The following is a 26,593-nucleotide window of genomic DNA, read 5'->3' on the forward strand; positions in this document are numbered from 1 at the left end:
TGCCCTGGCTATGGCCCTACCGGTTCAGGAGAGGCGCGAGTCTGGAAGTTAGACTCTGCTAGTGGCCATTGTGTGGAGACTTCACTGATGACTAAAGCATGGCTCAGGAGATGAATTATTTGCTCGCAACAACAAACTTTAAGTAAAGATATGAATACATTTACTGTAGGTCTCAGTGCCAGGATCAAATAAATCCTTGTGTGGATTGACAAATCTGGTGGATCAACGTTAGCGGTCTGAGTCCTAAAGTAACTTCCATTTATTGGGATCAACAAAGTCCTTACCTGGTTACGAACTAACATGGGAGGGAGGAAAACTAGGAGGCATATGTCCCTGGGGCCTGCTTTTGCCAATGTCCTTTTTTTTTTTTTTGCTGGGGAGACCGTGCCCATAGAGTGATTACTGCTTTTCTGCAGTATCTCGCAGAGATGACCTCAAGCTCCTCTTGCAGCATCCCGTAGGGTGACCCCGGACACAGGGCATATGTTGAGGAGTAGGGGGGGGGGGGCAAGATACTGGCTTGTCACGGTGGCACTTGCCACACTCCCTCCTGGAGGGGTGCACATAGCCACAACCAGGGCAGCACTGGGCCTCTTCCGAACACCCCCAGGAGACTGATGCCCAATAAACAGTAGAACAGGATAATAGTTGTCAGGGGTGATGCCACCGTTACGATACACACCGGAATGACCTTCCGTGGAGAATAAATGAGCCGCAGACAGATATAATGTACCTCAGGTCCCTAGGCATTGTCAGGGCCTGGAACAACTTTACTTAAACAAACTTCAGCAGTGCAAGGCAAAGTAGACAATCTTCCAAGTGCAGGCATTTAGACAGACTTGATTAGGAGTACCTCCACATGGCGATCCCAGGCTTCAGGACGCCCGTGTGTGAACAATTGAAGACTCGTACCTCCACCTAGCGGTCCCAGACTTCAGGACGCTTGGGCTTGAACAAGTGAAGAAGAGTACCACCACTCGGCGGTCCCAGACTTCAGAACGCTCGAGTGTGAACAATTGATAAGAGTACCTCTGCACTGGGCCTTGGGAAAAACTCCACTTACTTCTCCCTCATGCTCTCTCTTCAATTTGGGCTCACTCCTCTCTCATTCTAGATCAGGCAATCGAGGGAACTGCTCCTCCTCTTCCATTCTTTACTAAATGAGGGTTAAAGGTACCCCCCTGTAGCTGGCACTCTTTGTCAGGAACCCAGAAGACATGGACAGCCCTTCTTGCTCTCAGACACTCTGATTTATAGCCTCACTCATACCACGTGACAGGATATAAATTAATACATTCACAGGCAATCTACAGGCTCTTGCAAATACTTAACCCATCACACGCTGCAGCTGTGCAATACACATAACAGAATGATTAGACAGATTTGCACAGCGCACCAACATAAGACATGACATGTATGACATTATGGAGGGTGACCCTATATTCCCACCACAGCGTAGCTACACACACACTGACTTCAAGCTAATTCTTCCCGATTTAGAGACTTGCTTGCTCCTTCTTCTCACTCCTTGTTAAAGCTACAGTTCTATTGCATCACACAGAACAATTAAAACTAGAGAAACAGTACCCTCCCTACACTGAGACCTACAGAGCAAGAGACCTTTCTTGCAGGCAATCTCTGCTCTGTCATAAAATTGAGGGAACTCAACAGGGTAACCCTATCTAGAATTTCCTAATTGTTCATATGGAAATGGATTTTCTAAACCAGAAAACCTCTCTTTAATGGGGTTTTCTGTGACCGACTATTGATATTGATAGGACTGGTGCAAGGAAGCAAAAAGATGGAGCCACCGTGTCAGAATGTACATATGGCCCGCAGAGATGTGGTAGTTCCATGGAGGTAAAATGAAAGTTGGCTTTGAATATCCGGGGTGCTGCCAGTCCAGATAGATGCCATAACTGAAAATATTGAATGTGAAGCGATCTGGAGGATAAGATAAGAAAACTGTTGGTTGGTGCAACCTTTCAGGTGTGAAGAGAAGCACAGAAGCAAAGATGTTCAACCTGACTTTTTTTAAATTTTTGATTTAAACCTGCAAACAAGTTGTGTTTTTCGAGACCCAACCGTCGTCTTCAGTAATGCTGGGGGTGAACAGATGTAGCCTTGTAGACTTGCTTAGTTGTGCACCTAGAGAAACAGGTATTTATGACCTGATATTAATGACCTGTCTTTGAAATAGATCTGTGGTTCCCCTTTGACGACCATCTATTTGAAGAGGTCGCGGCCTTTATCTGGTATACCCGCTCAATCCCTTTCACTTGAATGGAACTGAGCTGATGAAAGGCCATGTGGTGAATGATTGTAATGTTACTAGCCTGAGAAGAGACCACGATGCTTCTTCAAACAGCTGACGCTAGAGATCCAGGGAGGTGGATCCCCACCGATAGGTTATCAATATCCAATCACAAGGATACCTGTAGGTCATTGATATCCCACTTTCAGAAAACCCACTTTAGGAATGGAAGCTTCAGAGTTGTGCTATGACCACTTTTTTACATTTAAATTTACCTTTTTTAAGGTTTTGTTCTTAATACATCAACATAGACTGCATTTTTTTTTCTACTTCATTGATATATGTATATTATTTGTTCTCCTGTGTTTCAGGTTTGACAGAAACAAAGAAAGAGGTCACCAAACTCCTATCCCAATTGTCGCTTAATGAAAACAACAATATATCAAGTAATGGAACCTCAGAACTAGACTTTGAGACCAAGGTGGACACAGTTCCCGACAGAGTTACAAGTAAACCTGATGTTTTCTGCGATGGTAATACCATTAAGCCATCAAGTAAAACCGTGCAAGAATCCATTCCTGATGACACTGCAGTGCAACCACCAGAAGATCCATCTGTAATTAAATGTCTTTTTCCATCAAATGACAATGATCCTCAGCAAAAAATGGTAGATGGCGAAGACGATGATCGGTTCAATAATAATAATGGTGTACAGAACGAGAATGGTTTAGCAGCAGATTCTTCTGAGAGAGATGTTGACCAGGACTCCTCAATGGAATCTCCTGCAAAGGTCCAAAAAGATCCACCCACCAAAGTCCGGAAATCTGTCAGTAAACTTCCATCAAAGATACCAAAAGAGAAGAAGACAAGCAAGGGCGGAGATCCCACTACCAACCCAGAGAATGTCCCTCTTTCCAAATCGTCTTATAATTTTGACCCCAGCCAATGGGATGACCCCAACTTCAACCCATTTGGTGGAAAGTCTGACTTGCCTCCTTCTCCTACTGTCACTAGGGCACCAACTGGATTTAGCAAAGACTTGGATGATAACTCACTGGATCATCATAAGCCATGCAACTTGTCCAGCTCTGAAACTGATCTTTCCCAAGAATCTAATCCAAGGAAAGGAACTGGAAGCGCCCAATCATCTCCAAAGTTGGGAAGATCACGACTGATCACGTACGTATCGATCTGTGTACCTTTTTGATGCCATCTCTGAAATTATTTGTGATGAACTGCTTCAAACCGATAGACTAAAATCTGTAACTTTTGGAACCTTGGACACATTGTTGTAGAAAACATGTCCACTGTTAAATGTGTTGCTTGAGAACTTTTCATATCCTGTCTATTTTTGTTTAGTGGAGTATTTTAGGTTTCAGGAAAAATTAAGGTATCCCAGCAATTAGTAAGTTAATCAGATTAGTGCTGCAAATTTTTTGGTATAGGGACCTCACTACAAAATAGAATTAATGGGGTTGCACGGTATTAGAAAAACATGGCTATGACTTTTCAGAAACGGTGCCACCCCTCTTCACAGGTTGTGTCTGGTTTTGTAGTTAAGCTCCACTCACTTCAGTAGAACTTAACTGCAATACCACATACAACATGTGGACGGTGTGGCGCTGTTTTTGGAATAAATTGGCCATGTTCTTCCAATTCGGTGCTATCTCTTTAATGGTCCACATTGTAGGACTGTTTCAGCTCTGTAGTCCTAGTCCCTATATGTGTAATAATTGTATTCTTCACTGCTTTTTCATGCAGATTCCTTTGTTTACTCCCTTGTGTTACTTCATATAACCTCTCTATAACACCATATGATTTTGTAATTCCTTGTCTGATTCCTTGTAGCACATTATAGAATTTCTTCCTTTGCTCTACATATCATCTTCTTGGTATTTTTTTTTCTACCTAGTAACTGCCCTGATAGTAACACCGATAGAGGCATCCATGTTGAAGGTTGAACACTGTAACTTAAAGTAGTAGTACCAAGCTCACAAGTTATCCCCCATCCACAGGATAGGGAATAACTTGCTGATCAGTGGGGAATCCCTTGTTTCCCATCCCCCTTGCTGTGGGTTTATTGAACCCTCGCATTAAGGAGGAGATTGAATGGAGAGCCCATCCGGAAGCACGCTGACAATCCATTCCCTTTCAATGAGATAGCCGAGCTGCAAGCGCTTGGGTATTTTCATCAGCCCCACTAAAATGAATGGAGGGCCTAACGTGCATACTTGGCCAGCGCTCCATTAATTCTGGCGTCACTGCGGGGGTCAGAAGCAACAATGCAGTGACAGAGAAAAGAAGACATGGGGGGATAGGAGATAACTTGTGATCTTGGTACAACTCTTTTTAAAGGGTCCTTTTTACATGAAGCAATGCGCTACCATTGTCGAGACCGGATGAATGAGATCCGCGGTCGTCTGCTTGGCCTTTCATATAGACTTATTTAGACTCTATTAGAGGACAAGTGATCGTTCATAGAATCGTTAGTCCCCATAGAGTATCATCATTGATGGCAGCACACCCCCCGTTTACATGGGGGAATGTGCTGTCGACGATGGATTTTTATGTTGCGCATAAAAGATGTGATCGGCCAATAAACGACCACTTACTCTTTCGTCAGATGATCGGCAGAATGTTCGGACATGCTGATTATCGGGCAAGAGAAAGTTTGGGCCTAATAATAGGCCAATGTAAAAAGACTATAGAAAGTTGCTCAGCATACAATATTGCAGCCTCCATTGTGTATACTTAGTGTGCAGTTTAAGGTCTCCTGTTCACGGATCCCATTGTTCAAGATTAGAGATGAGCGAGCATACTCGCTAAGGGCAATGCTCGCTCGAGCGAGCATTGCCCTTAGCGAGTACCTGCCCGCTCGAGAGAAAAGGTTCGGGTGCCGGCGCGGGGGAGCGGTAAGTAGCAGCACTAAGCAGGGGGGAGAGAGGGAGAGATCTCCCCGCTCTCCCCCGCAGCTCCCTGCCCGCCGCCGACACCCGAACCTTTTCTCTCAAGCGGGCAGGTACTCACTAAGGGCAATGCTCACTCGAGCAATTGCCCTTAGCGAGTATGCTCGCTCATCACTATTCAAGATGCCATATAACCACCTATATCCACTATTACCCCATCGACTAATATCTGACCCATATTCATATCTAAGACACTGAGCGGGTGATTTGCTATGTCCCCATTCTTCAGTCCCTACTGGTTCAACTATCCTCTCTTTTCTTTCCTTATTTGCCTCAGGACTTCTGAGCAAGTGAAATTTCTCTGTTTTCTGTTGTAAGTATTCTATGTGTCTTGTGATGAGATTGTAGTATTTTTTTAGACTTGTATATAAAGCATGTTCCAGATAGGCTCTTTTCTAGTCCATGGCTATCGGTGGCCTAGGAAAAGGCAATATGGTGTCAGAGGAATATGGTTGGAAGAGGTTGTATGAAGTAGCAGAAGGCAAGAAGGCATTACAGGGTGAGGTTATACTGAATAATAGGAGGGCTCGTGGCTTCATGTGAGAAGTCCTATGATAAAGTGTTTAATAGGAGAGAAGGTACATAGGGTATTAGTAGTAGGAGTTGTATAGAGTAATAGGATGGGTTAGGCCATGTTCACACAGGGCGGATTTTCCGTGGATGAAATTTTTCAAAGCCTCATTCACATGCTGCAGAAAAATGCACGCTAAATCGGTGCAGAAATTGACCGTTTGTCCGGAATTTAAATCCACAGCAAGACTGTCTTAGAAGTGGATTTCTGCCATAGACTTCAATGGATAGGCTGTACTCCATCAGCAAATCTGCAATAGTAGCTGCTGATTTGAAGAGATGATTTCTGCAGCAGACTTGAAATACTCAGATAATCTGCAGTGAAATCTGCAACTGTGATCGTGGATTTTTATAGCAGATTTTACCCGCCGTAAATCCACCCTATGTGAACCTGGCCTAAGGGTGCCTTTACAGGGAGCTGATTTCCTGCAGATTTTCCGCAGATGGAAAGAGCCGCAGAAATCCATACCAAACTCTGTAGCAGTTAGAACAAATTTTGACCTGCATCTGCAGCAGACTTTACCTTTTTTCAGTCGAATTCACACTGAAGGGGTGAAATCTGCCGCGGATCTGCACCAAATGGAGTGGATTTTGGTACGGATTTGCTGCAGAAAATCCACAGAAAATCCACCATGTGTGAACTTTGCCTTTTACGTTGCATACAATCTCTGTGGTATGTGTAGGTGGACCCATCATGTCAGACTAGGGACCCTGTACAGTTATGAGGTATACTACTTGTATTAGCTAGTTCCTAAAGGGATTTTTCCCACTAAATACATTATTCACCTCTCCGTAGTATGGGTGATAAATGTATGATCACTGGGGGTCCGGCAGGCATTCAAGTCCCCTATTGTTTGGAGCAGTGGTGAGCATATATGAGCATCACCATTCATTTCTACAGAACTGATGGAGATAGCCGAGGGCAGCGTTCAGCTGCTTCCATAAACCGCATGGGCACCACTGCTCCATTCCTTGGGGTGGTTCTCATCTGCTGTTTGCATGATTTCCAAAGGACCCCAGCAATCCTACATTTATTACCTATCCTGTGGATAAGTGATAAATACATTTTAGTGGGAAAATCCCTTTTATGGTGGCCACAAACCCTACATGTATATCGGCCAGACCTGTGAATGTTGGTGGGTCCGGCCAATTGTTTAACATGTATTGGGCACCCCTGACTCCCTTCCTATATTTGGATTTCAACTGCCGACTCCCTTTAGTTCTCGTTCACACAGGCATATGCGGGTTTTCGTCGCACAGATACAGCGTTGTTACTGTTTTTTACACACGTAAATACGCTATGTATAAACACAAAAAAGAATGCAGGAGGGCCATTGATTTGCTGTGCAAATATACAGGTTTCCTGCCTATCCACTGCGTATTTGCACTGCCCTTTCACTTCAATGGCCTATAATACACACCAAAATAGGACCTGCTGTGTTTACCCTGTTTCTCCGAAAATAAGACAGTGCCTTATATTAATTTTTGTTCAAAAAGGTTTAACATTTTTACATGTATAGCTGCCTGGACACTATTTAAATTGACTTTTTTTTAATTAACTGTTAGCAGGGCTTAATTTTGGAGCAGGGCTTATATTTCAAGCATCCTCAAAAAGCCTGAAAAATCCTTTTGCATCCTCAAAAATTCAGGAAAATCATGCTATGTCTTATTTTCAGGGAAACAGGGTGTTTTCGCACGACTGAACATCACGTGAAAACATACGCACATGTGAATGAACCCATTGAAATCAATGGGTTCTTTTCACTGCGTATTACGCATTTAATACGTTGCACAAATATGCTCGTGTGAACGAGCCTTTAGCCTTGAGGTGATAAGCCTCCGCCAGAGGAGTCTGCCAGCAGCTTTCTCACATTTACAGTGAAAATAATTGCGGCATGTCCTATCTTTGGGCGTTACCCCGAAACGCATCGCCCATCGTTTCCAATGGGGCCGGCGGCAGCAGCGCACCTCATGCTAGGTGCACATGAGTACAATGCATGGTTTCCCATTGAAAACAATGGGAAACACTCTGCGATCCGCCTCCGCTGCTATCGGCCACGCCAGAGGATAGCTAGTTCCCCAAAGTGATGCGAGACGTTTTTGACACAAGTTTCATGGCCCGTTGTCGTACTCTCCCCTGTGGGAAATTAGTCTAAATAGGAGTCGCTCAAACATTTAATGGGTCCTGTTTACAGTCGCTTTTGCTAAAAACCAAGTGACTGTAACAAGTGAGCGTCGGTGTCCTGCTGACTGTGTGTACAGAGGCCAATTATCTGGAAACAGCGAATTCGGGCAGTAATTGCCCCATTTAACCTAATCTTTAGGCTGAATTTCCATCGGTTGTGTCTGGCCTGTCTTCTCACTGGAGCCGGACGCTACCGATAACTTTGGCGTACTTTTTGCAGCGATCCAGCGTTCATAGTCGAATATAGCGGCGTAGAAAAACGCTGCATCGCAAAAGTGATGCGCCCGATAACTTGATCTGTCCCATAAAACAACTATGAGATCAGTTCTTACACCAGCTTCTCTGTATAAGGATGTCACCCATGTGCACGGTCGGGTCATTCAGTGGTCTAAGATCAGTTCTGCCATTTCCCCTTTTTTTTGCTCAAGCTCTGTGTACTTACTGCATGCAAAGCAGCTTCCGTGCCGCGCCATAAACTACGCCAACGCTTCCTGCTGTCAGACATTACAAATGTGGAACCAGAGAACAGATTAGCATGCTGACCAAGCTGTTTTGCATGGTAGACTGCACTCATCTGTGCGGTACCAAGCCTGATTGGCATGCTAATAATTGTAAAAGGCACAAAGCATCTTTACGTTTTACATTTCTGATTTGTAATCTATAATAATCGGTTTTCATGGCCTGCAAGATGCTGTCTGACAATATGTAACCCGTGTCTGAATATCTAAAACACAGCAGTGCCACCTAATGGTAAAAAAATCAACACGCCAAGAAAGCTGTCAGTAGCAATGGTATAACTTAAAGGAAAAGGTACAGAAAAAACGGAGCATGTGACTTGGTCCACACTTGTGAAACAGATGCAAACTCTTCTCACGTAGAACAGGTTTATTTGAGGTATCAGTTTCAAAATCATCCAGAATTATCCACATTTTTCACAATTTTTGAAAATTTGTAACTCCCTTTAAAATAAAGCATAAATGTAGCCAGGAGACTTGACCTTCTTGCCTGTGACATTTCACATTCCCCTACGGGAAGCTCATGTGATTAAAATGCCAGACATTCCAGCGACTTGTTTTGTATATTGATCCCACATCAAAGTTCTCTTCCTATAGGATTACATAGGACCATTGTACTCTGACCGAACCATATCAACAATAAGGGTTCCCATTCTCTGTATGTGTGGGAACTGTGACTTAACCAGTGTGTGTTTCCAGCTAAAGGGGATAAATGAAACTTTATGGGTTTCTCTGTTTTTGGCCAATCCCTACTCATTTTGCAATAAGCTGATCATAAAGTGTGCCTCTGCTAGGAGCCCCAGTGATCAACTGTAATCTGTGGGACAAAACTGGAAGCAAGTGTTCAATTTCCCTGCAGCACTCCCACAGGAAAAAGTAAGCATTACACCATTCACATCAATGGGTTGTCTGTGTAATGCAGGTCAGGGCAGGTCATCCAGAGCGAGAGATGCTTATTGTAACTACTCTCTGACCAAGAGATGAGGATCCTGGGGAACTCAAAGGGGTGGGATTTCCAGGATATGCCGTAAAAGTCTAATAGCTGTGGGTCTTGGCTCTGGGACCTGCACCTGTCTCAAGTACTGGCCCCTATCCCAGTTGAGATGATTACAGTGGTCCAGAGTTACAGAACTGCACTAGATGGCGCTTACTGCATAGGGTTTATGGAAACAACCGAATGACCCCTCAAAACTGGGAGCTACACAGTTTCCGTAACTCCTGACCAACCTAGCTGCGTCATACAAAGAGTATTGCCATTCAGGCCATAATTGGCTGAAATGTAAATACCCCTTTACAGGGGTTCATTGATGTGAAAGTGTTGTATTTATTTTATTCATTTATATAGTGCTTACATAGTCCGTAGCGCTGTACATTACTTGATATTTGGTTCTGCGGCCTTTGGGACTCAGCCTAAGGCCTCATGTTCACAGACACGCACGGATTCCAAGTGTGGAATCCCACAACCATGGATGTTTTAGGACGTTTTCTTACCTATCTGGCTGTGGTGCAGGTCGTCTCCATCCCAGCCGGATCTTTCTTCTGCGCGACGGATGCGCCTGGCTCGCCAACAGACGTGCTGCGCACATCAAGTCCGCCCATGGGCATTGGGCCTAAGGCTGGTTTCACATTTGGCACAAAATTCCAGAAGAAAAGGCACTGCATGTCTATAAGCTGGGCACCTGAGTGGAAAGCGAACAGACCCTATTATAGTTAATGTGGTCCGTTCAGCGTTGTTCGGTTCCATCCTAAGACAGAGCTATTCAGCCATGGGATTTCCCTTTCCTGCTCCTCGAACACAGCAGAAAAATGGACCCCATGCAGGTGTAAAACCACCCTAAGTTCACCTATTAGTGTGTTTTTGGAGTGTGAGTGGAAACTCCATGTTGCCCTTGGTCGGATTTGAACTCAGGACCCCATTGCTGCAAGGGAATAGTGCTAACACAATGTCTTACAGTGGGATGTGTTTTTATAGAAAAGGGAGTGTGGCCTAAATGTGACAGTGTACCAAAAATTGCTCTAAAAAATGGCACAATTTCTGTAGTACACTAAGCCAACTCACAGATAGTATAAAGTTAGAGTGGACAGTAGAGGCGCTGTAAACAATCTGGCACGTTATAAGACTGTCTAGTCTGAGTTTGCACCGTCTGATAAAACCATTTTAGTAAATCTGCCCCTATATGTCTACATGATGCTAAATGCCTTGCATTCTTGGTGGGCGCTCTTGAGGCTACTATGTTATTTATGCCTTCTGGTTCCTTCTTCTCCATTGTCCTTATTTGTAGGCCTCCTGCCAACAAACCGTTTCAAGCAATGTGAAGTGTTTGGAGATGTATTATAGACCTTCCTTTTTCCTACCCTTCTCCGATATAAGGAAAATGCATTCAGTGTCTGGGTTGATTCTCAAGTCATTATGGCCATGTGTATTTTCCATTGTATTATATTTTTGTTACATCTTGTAGATCTTCGATCTGCAATCTTCATTTCCATGGGGGATGACTTCTACACATTCTCTTTAGAGTTCACTCCAAGCAAAGGAATTTGTAGACTTCCAATTACCACAAGAAAAGGATATGAAGTATCTACCTAATGGATTGCTTATCTCTCGCAGATAATGAATTCCACAAATCAACCGCACCTAATCTTCTAAACTTCTCCCGGGAAGCCTTTAATCTGTTGAAAGTGAAAGTTCTTTTAGAAATCCAAATCTTGATTGGCGCTTTCTAAATCTTCGTTCTTTGAAGGCTTTTCCTTCATTCTTCTTTTTCAGACCAATCAATCTCACAGAAGTTTTTTCCGTCTTCAGTCATTAAAAAGATTTTTTTTCCACTTTTCTCCATTATTACACACGTTTCAAATGTGGATTGTATATTCTTTTTGCCTCCATAACCTCTTGTCCTACTGTAAGATGATTTTCTTGAACTTTCTAGCTGCTGCCTGACATTGAGATGTTTTTCTTTGTGGATAGTTTCATTAGTGATAACCCAGATGTTGAAAGGCCTTGCTATATTTTTTTTGCTCTCTCACCTTTTCCATGTGACTTCTACTGCTTGATGTCTGCCATGGCTGTAAAGAATAGCTGAATGTTGAGCTTAAACATGAAGGAAATATGAGGAAACGGTACATCAAGGGTTTTAAGACCAGGACATATAGATCAGCACTGGGGCTCTGGTGCATAGCCGGGAGAGCACCTAGCAGAGAATGCATGAGTTTTACAACAGACCAGCATGAATCTGCTTTCCTTGAACTCCCCCTTGCTCTGTACTTAAATCCAAAACCAATCAAGATGCTCTTTGTATGTGCCGACCCTACTGTATAACCCATGTACCGCCTTGTAACCATGTGTACTATTACATAACCATTGTGTATTACTTTCCATCCTGGTGAGCCATGTTCTCCTAAATAAACCTTCCATCGTTTTCCCAATGGTACTAAACCTTTTATCTCCAAGCATGGCAGGATGTCTATAAGTACATGCATGGCCATAGTTGGGTCCACCAGTTGGCTAATGTTTCCCGAAGACCACAAATCTTCACTAACAAATCTCTCTTGTTGTTTTTAGGAACAGCTGTAAAGTACAAAGCTATGAAGGCTCAAGTTTGGTCTTAGATGTTTGCACTCAGGTGGGTCATTCTATCTCCTAGAGCTCAGTGATGGAATTTATTGTATGACTTACCAGCACTGAAATCTGCTCACATGTTGTTCCTTGACATTATATGTCTACTTAGTACAAGCTCTCAAGTTCTTTATTGAAGACTTCTATCCACCAAGTCAAACTTCAAAGTGTACCCATTGTGAAATGCTGCAGCATACTTGTGCGGTAATTGACATCTCTGTATTGGGTTCATGCTGCTGTGGTCTGGGCAACAAGAATCTCATGATAGAATCCCTTTAAAGGGGCTGTACGAGGCTCACAAAGTTATCCCCTATCCACAGAATAGGGAATAACTTACTGATCGGTGGGGTATGACTACTGAGACCCCCATTGATCCCAAGAAAGGGGAGGGGACCCAGTTTGCCCCATCCTCCTTACTGGGATGTTAATATGAATGGAGCACTGGTCACACATATGTAGTGCTTCTCCATTCATTTTCAAGGGGGCTGCCCAGAGATCGCCGAGCTGCAAGCACTTGAGTATTTCTGTCAGCCTCATTGACATGAATGAGTGTCAGCTATGGAAGCTTAACTAGCAGTCCATTCATTCTTCCTTCACTGCAGGGGGTGAAACAACCCAAAAGCGAGAGTCACTGGACCCCTGTACTCGGTATCAGTGGTGAGACCCCCACCGATCACCAAGTGGAGGACAGGATACCGCTTGTCTTCTCCTCCAAGTCCCCTGTTGCCTCTAAGAGTTGAGCACCCCAGCTACTCAGGGGCTTTTTAAGGGGTATTCCGGAGACAAGGCAAAATTCTCAAAATTTCCCTAACACGTTTATACTTATTGCTGTTAGTCCACACATCTATCTGAATCCTCAAACCGTACCCTTTTTTTGCTGATCTGTGCCAGGGCTGCGTTCAAACTTCCATATTGTTATTTAAAATGGGCACCAGGAAGTGCAAAAACTACAAAAATCTCCCATAATGCCCCATTGCCAGTTACTGGCGAGTGCACATTCACAACTGCACAAATTGTGTGGTCATTACAGAATTTGAAGGCACCGAGCATGTCTGACCGGTAAAATAGCGGAGCCTACAGGGCATAACCAATGGAGAACTAAGCTGGGAGGGAGACTGCAGGACAGGCAATATCTCTGCAGCTTTGTATAACACATTATATTGCAAAATTACATTTTTTTTTTTCACCTTACGAAGCATGTAACTTTCATTTTGAATCGCTGGAATACTCCTTTAATGCCGCACCATATTTTTCTAATATCAGCCTGAATTAACCCTTTCCAATCCACTGTGACATCTGAAGACCTTCTGATTGAAGGCTGTACAGCTCCGATGTCGGAAGACGTCCGGCAGGGTATTCTTACTGTATATTACTGGCTGCTCTGTTGTCGGGGGGCCTCTCCAGCATGTCTCATACCGCAGTACTGGCTCTAGCCAGCAGACGGCACCATTGTATAACGGCAGAATGAGAAAGCCCCCTAGGAAACCCTGAATCCAAAATCGGTTGCAAAGCCCAGGACCAAGCGCCATATTCACTTTGCTTGGTCCCAAGCAGGTTACCCAACAGAATAAAATGGGATTTTAAAGGCTAACGAGCTTCATTGAAAACCTGGAATTCCAGATGTGATTGCAGTCTTCATGGGATTGGGTATAACCATCTTTAATATGTTTATACATTAGCGGACCTGTCATTTTTTTGACATGTTGTAGTGATAAATTAGAAGTTTTGATCAGCGATGATCTGAGTGCTGAGACCCCCTCCAAAGAGGCAGAAGCGCTAGTCTGAGCGTTGTGCCCCATTACTTCTGTTCAGCTCTTGAGAAGATCAAGTGGTGTACGGGTCCGATGAAGGTCTGTGATCCGCACACCACTCAATCGAGATCTCCAAGGACAGCCAAGCAGAGCCAATCGGAAAGGAACAGCCCCACAGCTCAACTAAGAGCTTCTGCTACTTTGTTTTAGCGAATGGTGGCAATTCGCCAATCAAAAGTTTAACAACAAGTGACAGGTCCACTTTAAGTGGAACATAACTAGTGATAATGAGCTAGAGAAAGTGTGTACCAGTAAGTTCATCAGAAGTGCTCAGTGCCAGGCAGATGCTGCAAAAGCAAATACAATTTTAGTTTGATTAAAAACCTGTTACTCAAATGGAATATTGCCCTGGAAATCCGTTGTATACTGAAATGTTACTTTTATTCTTAGCAAGAAGATGATTCTCCCAGCATAGAGAAGAGAGAAGGTCATGCAACAGATGAGGAGAAGCTGGCATCTGTTCCGGCACCTAAGACCACCGGCACTGGAGCCAAAAGTCAACAAGAGGATGAACTGGAGTTTTTCGAGTGCCCCAATGATTCAGGTATTTACAATAGACTTAAAGGGAACCTGTCACCAGGTATGACCATCCTATTCTAAGTTATGGAGCCCATAGGCCAGGAGCCTAGGAAGGTATTTTCTCTTATACTTGCCTGCCTCGCTGTGCCATGCATTGGACTCAGAGCTTCGGGCCGTGCACGTACACTCCCATTGATCTCCATAGGAGTGCAAGAACACAGTCTGCGGTTTTGAGTCTGCCGCACGGTCCGTGTTTCAAATTTTGGGACTGGGAGGCGGGCAAGTATAAGGGCTACAATCCCCAGGCTTCTGGGAACCTGTTATATGAGCACCATAGCTTGGATTATAGTGCTCATAGCTGGTGACAGGTTGCCTTTAAAATGTAACTGTACTTTGAAATATATCAAAAGTTTTTGAATCAGTGTGGGCCTGGGTAGTGAGAACCCCCGACTGCTAGAAAGCAGTAGCAGAAGTTGTCATCTGAGTGCTGTCTGCTCGTCAGATGAAAAGACTGGCTCATTGGATAGCATGCGAGCCCGTATACAGCTAGCAAGCAGAGAGCGTACTCGGATGAGCCTTTATACTGCTCCGTTGTAGCAATCGGTATTGTCTTGGCACCTGGAACCACACTAATCAAAACTTTTGATGTGTCAAAAACTTTTTGAGAGTACTTTTACACTTTAGCTGAGGTGTAGTTGCATTAGTTCTTCATTTGCTAATATACTCACCTCTCTGTCTGCCTTCAGGATTAGGAAAGCAATCATCTCTGGAGGTCTCTGAAGGTTCACCACAAGTGAGTATCTATGGAGTATCTATCCCTTTAAGTGCAATGATTCGGGTCCCCATAATGCCGTGCCTGTACACTCCGCGCTCATTCTGACTGCTATTTGCACAGTGCAGATCATGATGTTACTGTGGATGAATATATGTTAGCGCCTCGATCTTTCATATGAATTTTACACAATGCAGAGATGTTAAATGTGTTTGCTGCCCCCTGGTGGAAACTTTAGTAGTTCCATTTATTTTTAGATTTTTTTTTTTCACCTTCTGACATTTCAAAATGTCACGTTCTGTTTTGTACTTATTGTACTTTGTTCATAATTACATCAGCGCTGAAATCTCCTGTCCCTCCTTGGTGATAGTCATAAGAACACCTTGCTCTTTGCTCTATTCTCTATTGGAGCACGTGCGTCCAATCTGATACACTATATACTTTAGATCTCCTGTCCACAGACGTGTATTCGCCGGTGGTAAACCGCCAACTAATCATGCTGGCCGAAGCTTTCCATAGCGTTGCTATGGAAAGCGCCGGCCCCGTGTCCACGAGTGGAGAATCATTGCGATTCTCCGCTCGTGGCGGGCAATTCGCAGCATGCTGCGAATTGCCCCGATTCTCCATGGTCAGCCTAACTATCAGATTAGGCTGACCGGCGGAGATTCGTGTGCGGCTCCTGCTCCCGTGGCGGAGATCTGCCGTGGGACTTCACAACGTCCGTGGATGGGGTGCCCTTACACAGAACGATTATCGTTCAAAAAAAATCGCTGGATCGTTCAGATTTGAATGACAATTGTTCCGTGTAAACACGACCAACAATTGAACGATGTATCGTTATCGTTCATTTCATGCAAAAGTGAAAATCATTGTTGGCTAATTGTTCGGTTTAAACAGCGGTCGTGTGGTCCGTCTCATTCACCCATACAGAGAACTGACCGATCCTGTAAAAAAAAAAAATTTTTTTTAATTATTTATCTTTGCGTTTAAACTCCCACCCGAGCGAATGAGCAAACTTTGATCTCCTTCACTTGTGCGAACTATTCCTTGCTCTGTCTAAAAGCACCCTTGTGATGATGACCGTAGACTGATTATTCTCAGGCTGCACTCTACTGTAGGAGATCAAAAGAATTACTATACTTGTAGCGTGTGTGTAATATGTATATCTTTGGCTGCATATTGGGGAAACTTACACTTAATTATTAGCAGCCAGACATAGCATTAGTCCTGCATACTAATGAGCTGCAGGCTGGCTGACATCCCCCAGCCACTAGTTGGCAGCTTCCTCTATGCACAGGCGGTCAATCAGTAGCTGGAGGGCGGAGTGGGTGTAGCTAGCCTGAAGCTTATTAATACCCAGGACTGCTTCCTCTATGCATGTGCTGCTACTGATAAAAGGCAAGTTTCTCCCAACTACTTCACAGATCCACACAGCAGACATATCACTATATTGGGGTGCCCTCTAATAGGGGTGCTAAGAGATAGTGAGAGAGTCTAGTAACCTTAGCATAATAACGTGATTTACGCTCCATAGGGGGGGGGGGGGTTCGTATACTTTGACGGGGCATATTAACTTGGCATTAACTCTCAGTATTAACTGCCACACAATACTTCTCATCACTTGGCATCTCTCGCCAACATCCCCATCATATCTCTCCTTGGCAGCAGTAAGGGATAGGTATACTTCCTATTAACTTTTGGCATCTCTTGATCTGCGGTATAACCTCTGCATACATAATCATCTTTATGGCCGTAGACCCCAACCTCAAATACCCCATAGGAGCAGCTTCCTTAGCTACAGAACCCATTGTAGAGGTCCCTTCCATATCCAGAGGTCGTTGCGTCATTAATGGCGATGCAGTCCCCGTGTGACGTATTACTTAAATCCTTGTTACAACTCTACTCTCCTGCGCCGCACCCTTACACATCCGCATTCAGTTATCCGCATATACATTCCGCCTAGCCTGCACTATTTCCCTATCAATGGACCAGGTCTTCTGGCGGTGACGAGCGAGCCGCCAGTCTTCTCTCTCCGCTTCCCCTCCTGGCTGCATCTCAGATGGGAGAAGGCGCTACTACACGCCACGGCCATCATCCGATTCCGACACCGTCAGCATGCCAGGTAGGGTAAGGAGGAGCGCTGTTGAACACTACCCCCTTATGTACATAAGTAGACAGCTTTCACACACGGCATAAATGTTGCAGAATACCTGCTGTAGAACTTGATACGTAATTTCGCAGCCTTTGTAGTACAAACCGCACGGGTGAGACTTCAAAAATCTTCTTAACGGGGAGTGTAAAATTTCCTCCCTGCATCCGCCGCATGCATATTATTATTGCTGCGGACTTCAACTCTTGAAACATAGGGGTTAAGATCCCGAGCTCCTGAACAAACCAGCCCCTCTTCATATATTAGGCGCATTGTACGCCGGCGAGGATAGTATGAAGACTGGCGTACGAAACACCGGTCTTAATAAATTTCCCTCTTAGTTATTTTAGTTTTTCCACCACTTGCGGTACCCCTACATGGGGCGATTACTACTGGAAACGGCGAATCTGGGCAATAGTCGTGTCATCGGGAGCCGCCCAATCAATGAACTTCTGCGTGCAGTGAATGGAGGCGAGTGGCTGGAGAAGCATTCGCGGGTCCGCTCTGCCTCCATTCTCTGAACGACTATGTTTTACACCGGAGCGATACTTGGTGGAACGGCTATGAGCACAGATGTACCACGCAGTCGCCCCGTGTAGACGCATGGGCACACGGGACGGATTTGCTGTGGATTTTTCGTGTGGGCCCTTTGCACTGAAAGTCTGCAGCATTTACAGTTGAAGCGAAGTGATGAGATTTTCAAAATCTTGTCCACATGCTGCGGAAAAAATCGGAAATTTGACACACGGCGCGGAATTCAAATCCGCAACATATGAATTCTAGCAAACATTCCACACTGAAGTCCTCCTCCATCAAAGCTTCTTGGTGTGTATCGTCACTTGATCCACACTGTTTGCACTGTCAGTGGCAAGATACACATGCAGAATTTCGACGCGGAAAATGTAGTTTCTCGGTGTTTCTGCATCAAGTAAATGGGAGGATAGAACAGTGCTACTATGGCGCCACCTATGGGAAGGCAGCATTTCTGCAAGTCAGTGTCTGACCTTTTTAAGAAGCCTTGTAACAATGACTGGGTATATGAGCCAATGTCTTCTACAGACAGAATTTTTTTATTTTATTTTTTTTTTGGAGTGGGGGTTGCCCTCATCCGTGTGCAGTAGGTTACCGGCTTGGCTAGCGAGAGGCCTGTAGCCTGGATTGGGAAGGCTATAGCTCAGAGGCGCATGCATGGCCTTATAAGTCTCCTCACTACTTCTAGGTGCTCTCCCTAAGGCTAACTTTCCATGGGCGAGTGTGGTATCATGCCTGATATTGCGCTCACCAACGTGCACTTTCCCCACAGATGCTAGCTGTCTTTGTGTCACTTCAGGAAAGTAGTGATCTTCTGGCGTGGCTTTCAGCTGGGAAACCTCGTATCGCATGCGCCTCGCACGCCCTGCAATGTTTTTGCCGGCCCCATTCAAAACAATGGGCCCAGGCGTTCCAAGGAGACTCCCTAAGATACGACATGTTGCAATCTTCTTTTTTTTTTTTTTTTCTCTGCCCTCCACATTGCTCAGGTATATGACTCCATTCAAAAGAATGTGGTTAATATTTGTGCGTCTCGTCACAAACTTCGCACGATTTTTTCGGTCATGTGAAAGTGGCCTTAGGAGAAACCAATCAGCATCAAGACCTGACATGTCGGTTGTTTTTAGTTTCCGCGTTGTTTTTGCTTCGAAACTCCACATGCGTCTTTTGCCCATTGACAGATTCACACAAAACCCGTATCAAAAAGTCGCGGGTTTTAGATGCGCAATCCATGTGAAAATATCCTAATTCCACGTTAAGTTCAGCTTCAAATTCCACACTAAAAGGTGCAGAATTTGATGCAGGTTTTCCGCTGCGGAATGTCCTCCACCGACATTCCAAGTGCGGCCGTGGCCTAAAGGTGCCTGTTATACATTGTGCTGTTATCCCATGATCCAACAGTAGGTGGCAGCAGCGATGTGTTTCAGTATTTGATGCACTGGAGCAGCTGCTGTAGATTCACAGATTTAACCCTTTGCATTGTAAAGGGTGAAATCTACAAAAAGGGGAATCCATGATGCATCACGTAGGTTGCAGATATGAAAATCTACAGGATACTCTGAAATTTGCTCCTTTCACATATATTCTACAGGGTGGGCCACGGAAAAGTAGGCTGTTATCACACTCCTATGAAAGCTGTCCTTATAACCCACATCAACCAATCACAGCGCAGCTTTCATTTTACCTCAGCGCTATGAGGAAGCTGCGCTGTGATTGGTTGCTATGGGTAACAAAGACCCATAGCAACCAAAGGAGAAGGGCAAAAATGGAAATCGCCAATATACCTTTGTATACGCATGCGACATTGTTTGCTAGACTCTCGAACTATTGTACCCAGTGGGGGCAAAATGATGCCAACCACAATCCCACCATTACAGATGGTACTAGAATAATGACATATGTACCAGAGGGCAGACCATACAGCTGCTATGGGGCTCTTGGAGAGAAGGGGCCCCAGCTCTGATTACACCATCCCTTTTTCTACTGGGTAGTGAGAGCAGATGGAGGACCATCCTCCAAAAAGGAACATGGCGGGGAATATTGGCCCAACGGGTCATTTTAAAGTGGATAAACCAGGAAGCAACCAGCGGGTTCTCCTGTCCAGCGTGGCAAAACCACTCTGTTGGGGAAATCCTTTAAGTTTTTGCTATGGCGCCCCATCTGGTCCCCATATGCTACTGCCCATAAGGACTCGCCTCTTCCTATAAGGGGACCAGCACTACAATATTATATTTGGGGGCCCCGCTACAGATCTTGTAATGGGGTACAACAGTCGCAAGTTACACCACTGGGTGCATATGCAGCATTTAACCCTTTCCACTTCAATTTGTATCCTGGTTTTCCTAGGGGGCTTACTCTTTATCTGCTGTTATACAACGGCGCTATCTGCTGGCTAAAGCCAGTACTGCATGAGGTGACACGTTGGATAGGCTCCGACAGCAGAGAGGCTGGCAATATACAGTAAGAGAACCCTGACGGACGTCTTCCAACATCAGAGCTGTACAGCCTTAAATCATAATGTATTCAGAGGTCAGACAGTGGATTGGAAAGGGTTAAAGGGGACCTGTCCTCACCGCTATCCATCACATTTAACTCCCTCCCCTCCCGCCATGTGTTATACAAACTTACTTTTACAGTGTGACGAGAGCCAGCAGCAGAATCCGGCTCTGACTCCCGGCCGGCGACCCTGCGTACCTTCGTTTTTCTGTATTGCAGATAACCGCAGATGCTCGCCGTCAGTTATGCGCAGTACAGATATATAACTTTTTTTAATTTATTTATTTATTTTTAATCTTTGTTTTTCCTGCCTTGTCACTGGCTGATGAAGCGGGTACCCGCGTCATTCTGCAATGTCAATTGCAGATACGCTGCGGGTCGCACGGTTGCCATTGACTTCAATAGTATCTACATCCTGGCTTCAGGGGGGCATTGTGCCAGATGCAGGGTTCGGTAGATGATTGTACCCAATGCTCACTTTGGATAACCTGTCTCCTCTTTACCGATCCCCTGTCGAGCTGATCATGGGAGGTCCCTCAGAATTGGTGACTAATACCAACCTTTTGCACAGGTCCATGCACACTTCCTCTGCAGGAGAATCGTGGTAACATTCAGCCCCTCCATGAAAAGTGATGGGCTGAGAGATACTATTTTAAAGGAAGACCTAATGCAGGGTAACCCATGCCGGAGCGGACCCTGCGCCTGCCTTTAGGACATCTGTTTCCCCAGCAGGACATATAGAAACTACACAATCCTATAAACAGCCATGTGTTCAAACAAAGTTTGCAATAGTGTGATCACTTTTTCACGATTTCTCGTGGCAGCGCTGTGCGCCAATATGTTGTCCGGCCTTGGTTGGCTTACAGAACTAGGGTAACAAACCGAATCTTTGCCCAGGGTGAAGCAACGCCTTTCTATGCTTCCGCGGCTTTAGTGATCAGCGTCATGTAATACTAGACCACCCATGGGATCAGGAGCAATGTTCTGCCATGCAGCGGCTGCCAGAGAATCCAGTCCAGGTTCGGTTTATGTCTCTGGATCGCTGCTCCATCACATTGTATATATACCGTATGCTTCTTAGGGCTGCAGATTAGGACAAATTAGAAGACTCAGCATTCTCAGTGACACGTTTAAACAGGATAATCCCTTCAAGGTCGATAGGGGACGGAGCTTATTCCGCAGCCTGAGAGTCACCGCCATGTAGTATTAGTAATGATGGATATCCGTCACCTGTTGGACCTTCGGTTGCTTTAGTTTTTTGTTTAATTTTTAGTTCCAATGAATTTTGTGTTGACTTTTTAAGCACAGTAGTGTCCAGCCTGTGCAAAACTACAACTCCCAGCATGCCTTGCAGTTGTAGTTTTCTAACAAAGAGCTGCAAGTTTGAAACTATTGGCATAAATTCTGCTCCTCATGGTAGTTATCTCAGGCCAGGTTCAGATAGGGAGGGGGCTGAGAACCACATGTTTGGGGGCGTTCACACATAACGGATTTAATGTAGATTTTCCACAATACCCAAATCCATGCCAATGCGGATCCGCAGCAGGCTTCACAAAGTCAATTGATATTGGTGCAGATCAGAGTACGTCTGCTAAATGTGAACTAAGGGTATAGTCAGATGGCCGATTTTTAGAGTGGGATCCAAGACCAAAGCCATGCATTATGTTGATATCTATGGGAAATGCTCATCGCATATTTAAAATCCGTGCCATGGAAAAAAAGTGACACGTATCACTTCTTGACGCAGATTCTGCGCCGTTTCCATGCAGAATCTACTTCTGGAATTCCCTACGCAGATTTGCCCGTTGAAAAGGGCTAAAGCCGCATGTCGATCTGCAGCCAGTTATTTACATAGCCATGGCAGAAATCCTCAGCTCAGCTGGGCTTCTTGCTGTGGTTTGTAGAGGTGGAATCCACCCTGTGTGTTTATAGATACGGTAACACGTGGCAGATTTTGGCGCAGATCCTCAACAAATCCTATGGATTTTGATGTGGATTGTGGTGCAAAATTTCTTCCGCAGACAATCCGCACAAAATTAAATACACTTTAACACGCCCATATAAATGTTCCTAACCATGGGGAATACGTGCCAGGTTGAGACAGTTGCACTTTGAACAGACTGTATATGTGAATGGAGATTAATATTTTTCTATTCACTGACAGCCAACATGTAATTTACACTGTATTTAAACAATCCTATGTATAAATATCTTAAAACAGGCCATGTGCGAACCCGATCCTTTAAAGGAGTTGTTCAGGATTAGAAACCTTTGGCTGCTTTGTACCAGAAACAGCGCTACACCTGTCTATGGGTGGTATATAGTATTGCAGCTTAGTCCCATTCACTTCAATGGTGCTGAGCTGCAATACCAGTCACAACCTATGGGCAGGAGTGGCGCTATTTTTGGAAGAAAGCAGCCATGTTTTTCTAATGCTGAACACCACCTTTAAAAGGAAAGACTTAGGCTCCCTGTCCACGGGCGTTGCGGTATCCCGCGGCGAATCGCCACCGGCCGGGAGCAAACGGATCTATCTGATAGACTGACTGCGGAGAATCGCAATGATTCTCGGCTCGTGGACAGGGGGCCGGCGCTTTCCATAGCAACGCTATGGAAAACTTCACACAGCATGATTCGCCGGCGATTTACCACCCGTGGACAGGGGACCTAAACCTGCTGCAGTACATGATGCACTGTAATATAAAGGACTTTGCCATGTTATATAAATGCTATTGATTCGTAGTATAACAATAAACCTTCTGCTATACTATTCTATTTTTGACGATTTCTGCTTGCTGTCAGTAAATTGCAGACCCACAGAGGAGGTGCTGGAGGGTTCGCTCTGATACATCCAGTCTAAACAGTCCTAAACGGCTGATAACATTTTACATGCCCTGATACACTGTAGCAAATTAACAAGATCTCCGTTATCTGCCAGTGAAAGAAATTTTTAATTGCATCCAGATGATATAAATCTCTACAAACCCAATTCTGAGAGCTTGCCATCATTGTATCCCGTCTAGGCAACAGTTGCTGAGTTAACCCTCTGGACTCCAGTGTGATGCATTATACTTACAAGGATATATTGTTACAAACTACACTCCTTGTCAAAACACAATCCCGCCCCTAGAAGAAGTTGTCGCTTTGCTGCAAAACTCATCCTGCAGTTACATCTCATGCAGATCTGTAAATGATGAGAGTTGTGGTGATTAGATGGACGGTCTTGTCACTGGAGGCCATAAAAGTGGTTCCCCCCTTGGCCTATAAGAGGCTCTCGGAGGCTCCTTGTGTGTAGTGAGCTCTTCTTCCGCTTGTGTAGAGCTTGTTGACCACTAGACGCCTCTGCAACGCAGAGAAGAGATTGCACCCCGTTACCAGAGTCTAAGAGGGGCGCATTATTGGGATGTGAGAAGCTGGATGGTTGTATCATATCTTGTAGCCAAGCTAGAGGCGGTACAACAGGGTACTAGAGCCTCCATGCCTGCCAGTATCACATCTTGTATCCGAGCTAGAGGCGGTACAGCAGTGTACTAGAGCCTCCCTGCCTGTATCACATCTTGTATCCAAGCTAGAGGTGGTACAGCAGGGTACTAGAGCCTCCATGCCCACCCGTATCACATCTTGTATCTAAGCTAGAGGTGGTACAGCAGGGTACTAGAGCCTCCCTTCAAGGGGTCAGTTCTCCACAATAAATTATCCTTACTTAGATCAACATTTTCATTCCATTCCAAAAACTTCTAGGGAGGGAATTCTTTTTTTTTTTTTTGGCAATGAGTATACGTATTTCTCAAAGCAACTCTCCAGTTTCAGTACAAAATTCTGTCCCAAATCGGGGCACGGAAGAGGTATGTTACCTGCAGCTGTTCCCTGCCGCCCCTCCAATATACCAGTTCCAGATCCTGCTTTTGACTGTCTGAGATAACTGGAACCGTTTTCTGACTACCTAATGTAAACAGTGAACTGGTCTCTGATTGGACAATGCTGATCATAAGAGCAACTCTGGCCAATCATAGAGTAGGTATAGTGCATTAGTAATCTAACAAAGCAATGTGAGGCATTAGGTAGTCTGAAAATTGTGTTGGCTGTCCTGGATGGCCAAAAACATCACTTTAAACTGGCTTATCGGAGGGTAAAGAACTGCAGGTAACATACCCCCTCCTGTCCTGGGACACAATTTTGTCCTAAAACTAGAGGGTTCCTGCAAAGATTTGCATAGAACAGATACACTTAGCATTAAGTCTGTAGAAATTTTAAGGCTCTTGATGACCACTGCCAGCAAGCAGAGATCTTGAAAATGGTGTAGAACTAAAATACAAGATACATTGGAAAGTAGCAGAACATCTGATACTGGAAAATCCCTTCTAAATGAAGTCTTGATGAGCCGAGGGAGTGAACCTGGGGTTTTCTGTCTTCTGCAGTGCAGCAGCTCGCTCAGTTTAGGGACTCAAAATCCCTTGGACGCCTTCTACCTGAGTGACCGAGCTGCGGTGCTTGCTCTGATCCGAGAGGAGGTAACTTCCATCTAGGACTACATGGACCCATTTCTGTTATCATTCAGCGTCCATCCATAGAGGCGTCATTACCGTCATTGGTCAGAATGTGGGCTTTATTGCCAGCACACCATCCTGCAGGAATATGGCGATTGTAGTATTGTCATAGTCATGTGATCGCTTTTGCTGTATTTGCTTCATTCTAACCCTGGGACTCTACATGTGTTGTGTACAGCTGTGCCTCGCAGCATCCAGAGGAAAAAATAAAGTGAAGCAACAGATCACTCGTTTTATGTATACAGCCCCTATGCACACCAATGTTGCACTAGTTTTAGTCTACAAGCACACCCCCTGTACAGCCGGGTCCTGAAGTTATGTGTTACTCCTTACTATCTGCTGCTTCTGTATTCTGCAGTCATGTGTTACTACAGTAGAAAACATAATGGGGACCTACAACTGGTACTCCATAGATGGTGGTCCCCCACATTCCCTCATGGCCTCCATGCTTCACATCCGTATGTCCTTCAGGTCATGATTATTGATGTTCTCTTAATATAATTAGCATTTCAGTTAATTGTAGTAGTTTCAGCCATTGATCATGCGTGTGTCATGTTGTCTGTGCACATGCACTTACCATGCTTCTAATTGACCCATATATGATCATGTTGTTACAGACCGTATTATCTAATCAGCAATTCCAAAATTTGGTAAGATCACTATTTGTAAAGGTCACCCTGGAAAGCAGAACCCTCCAAGTACTGATTCACAGTGTAAAAAATGGCCACTTTCATGGAGACCTTCACCTAGTAACAGATTGGACCTCCTTTTGGCCTTCAGAGGCACAACATTTCATCCTTGGGTCCACCTACAGGAATTGGAGGACCCAAGGTATGCCAAGAAATCATTCAGCACACCATTACTCCACCTCCTCCAGCCTAAACTGTTGACGCCCAACAGGAAGGGTTCATTGATTCATGCTGCTTGTGCAAACTCTGACTCTTCCATCAGCATGGTGTAACAGAAATCTGGGTTCATCTGACCTGGTGATGTTTTTTCAGTGATCTGTGATTCAATCTGAGCTTTTTTGCCCACTGGAGTCTTGTCTTTCTATTTCTCTTCGACAGTAATGGCGCTGGAACTGGTCACCTGCTGTTATAGACTATTTGTGCTAAGGAACAATGGGTTGTATATTCGGACACAGAGCAGCAGCGCTGTATTCGGCTGCAGTTTGCTTGCCTGTGCACCACCCATTCGTCAGTAATTCTTGACCTCCTCCTCTGACCCCTTTCATTGACAAGTTGTTTCCGTCCACAGGATCCCCTTTTGCTAAGATTGTTGGATTTTCCCATCTAATGTGCTTTCACACTGAAACTGATCCACAGAAAATCTGTCACATGATATTTTTTTCATGCTGCACTGCGGGGTCACGGGTCTAATTTCCATGCAGGGAAGTTCAAATTGTGAAAGGGCCGGGGTCTCTAATAAAGTGGCCGTTCAGGGTATATCACTCTAATATGTGGAATTGCTGCTTAGTTCATTATATGACTGTTGTATGTCTCTATATTCGTCTGACCTGGTGATAATGCTCCTATCTCTCTGTCTAAAGATCATTATGAAGGAGATTGAAGCCAAGGACTGGCAGGATAGGTATGAGCAGAGCCATGGAGAGGTGCTGGAGATGAGGTAATCTCACTGTCCACATGTATTCTATGGGATGTGACT

General features: G+C 44.7%; 1 protein-coding gene across 3 annotated transcripts in view; it reads left to right on the forward strand.

Moving 5' to 3' along the window:
- The window catches only part of TACC1 (transforming acidic coiled-coil containing protein 1), a 106,596-nt gene that overhangs the window by 70,923 nt on the left and 9,080 nt on the right, over positions 1-26,593 (forward strand). For all 3 annotated transcript variants that reach the window (XM_066593375.1, XM_066593373.1, XM_066593376.1), the window contains 5 exons: positions 2,626-3,433; positions 12,050-12,110; positions 14,305-14,458; positions 15,180-15,226; positions 26,478-26,554. In XM_066593375.1, the coding sequence (XP_066449472.1) occupies positions 2,626-3,433; positions 12,050-12,110; positions 14,305-14,458; positions 15,180-15,226; positions 26,478-26,554 (1,147 nt within the window). The remainder of the gene's footprint in view (positions 1-2,625; positions 3,434-12,049; positions 12,111-14,304; positions 14,459-15,179; positions 15,227-26,477; positions 26,555-26,593) is intronic.

This window comes from Eleutherodactylus coqui, chromosome 2, assembly GCF_035609145.1.
Source record: "Eleutherodactylus coqui strain aEleCoq1 chromosome 2, aEleCoq1.hap1, whole genome shotgun sequence".
In the NCBI taxonomy this organism is placed as follows: Eukaryota; Metazoa; Chordata; class Amphibia; order Anura; family Eleutherodactylidae; genus Eleutherodactylus; species Eleutherodactylus coqui.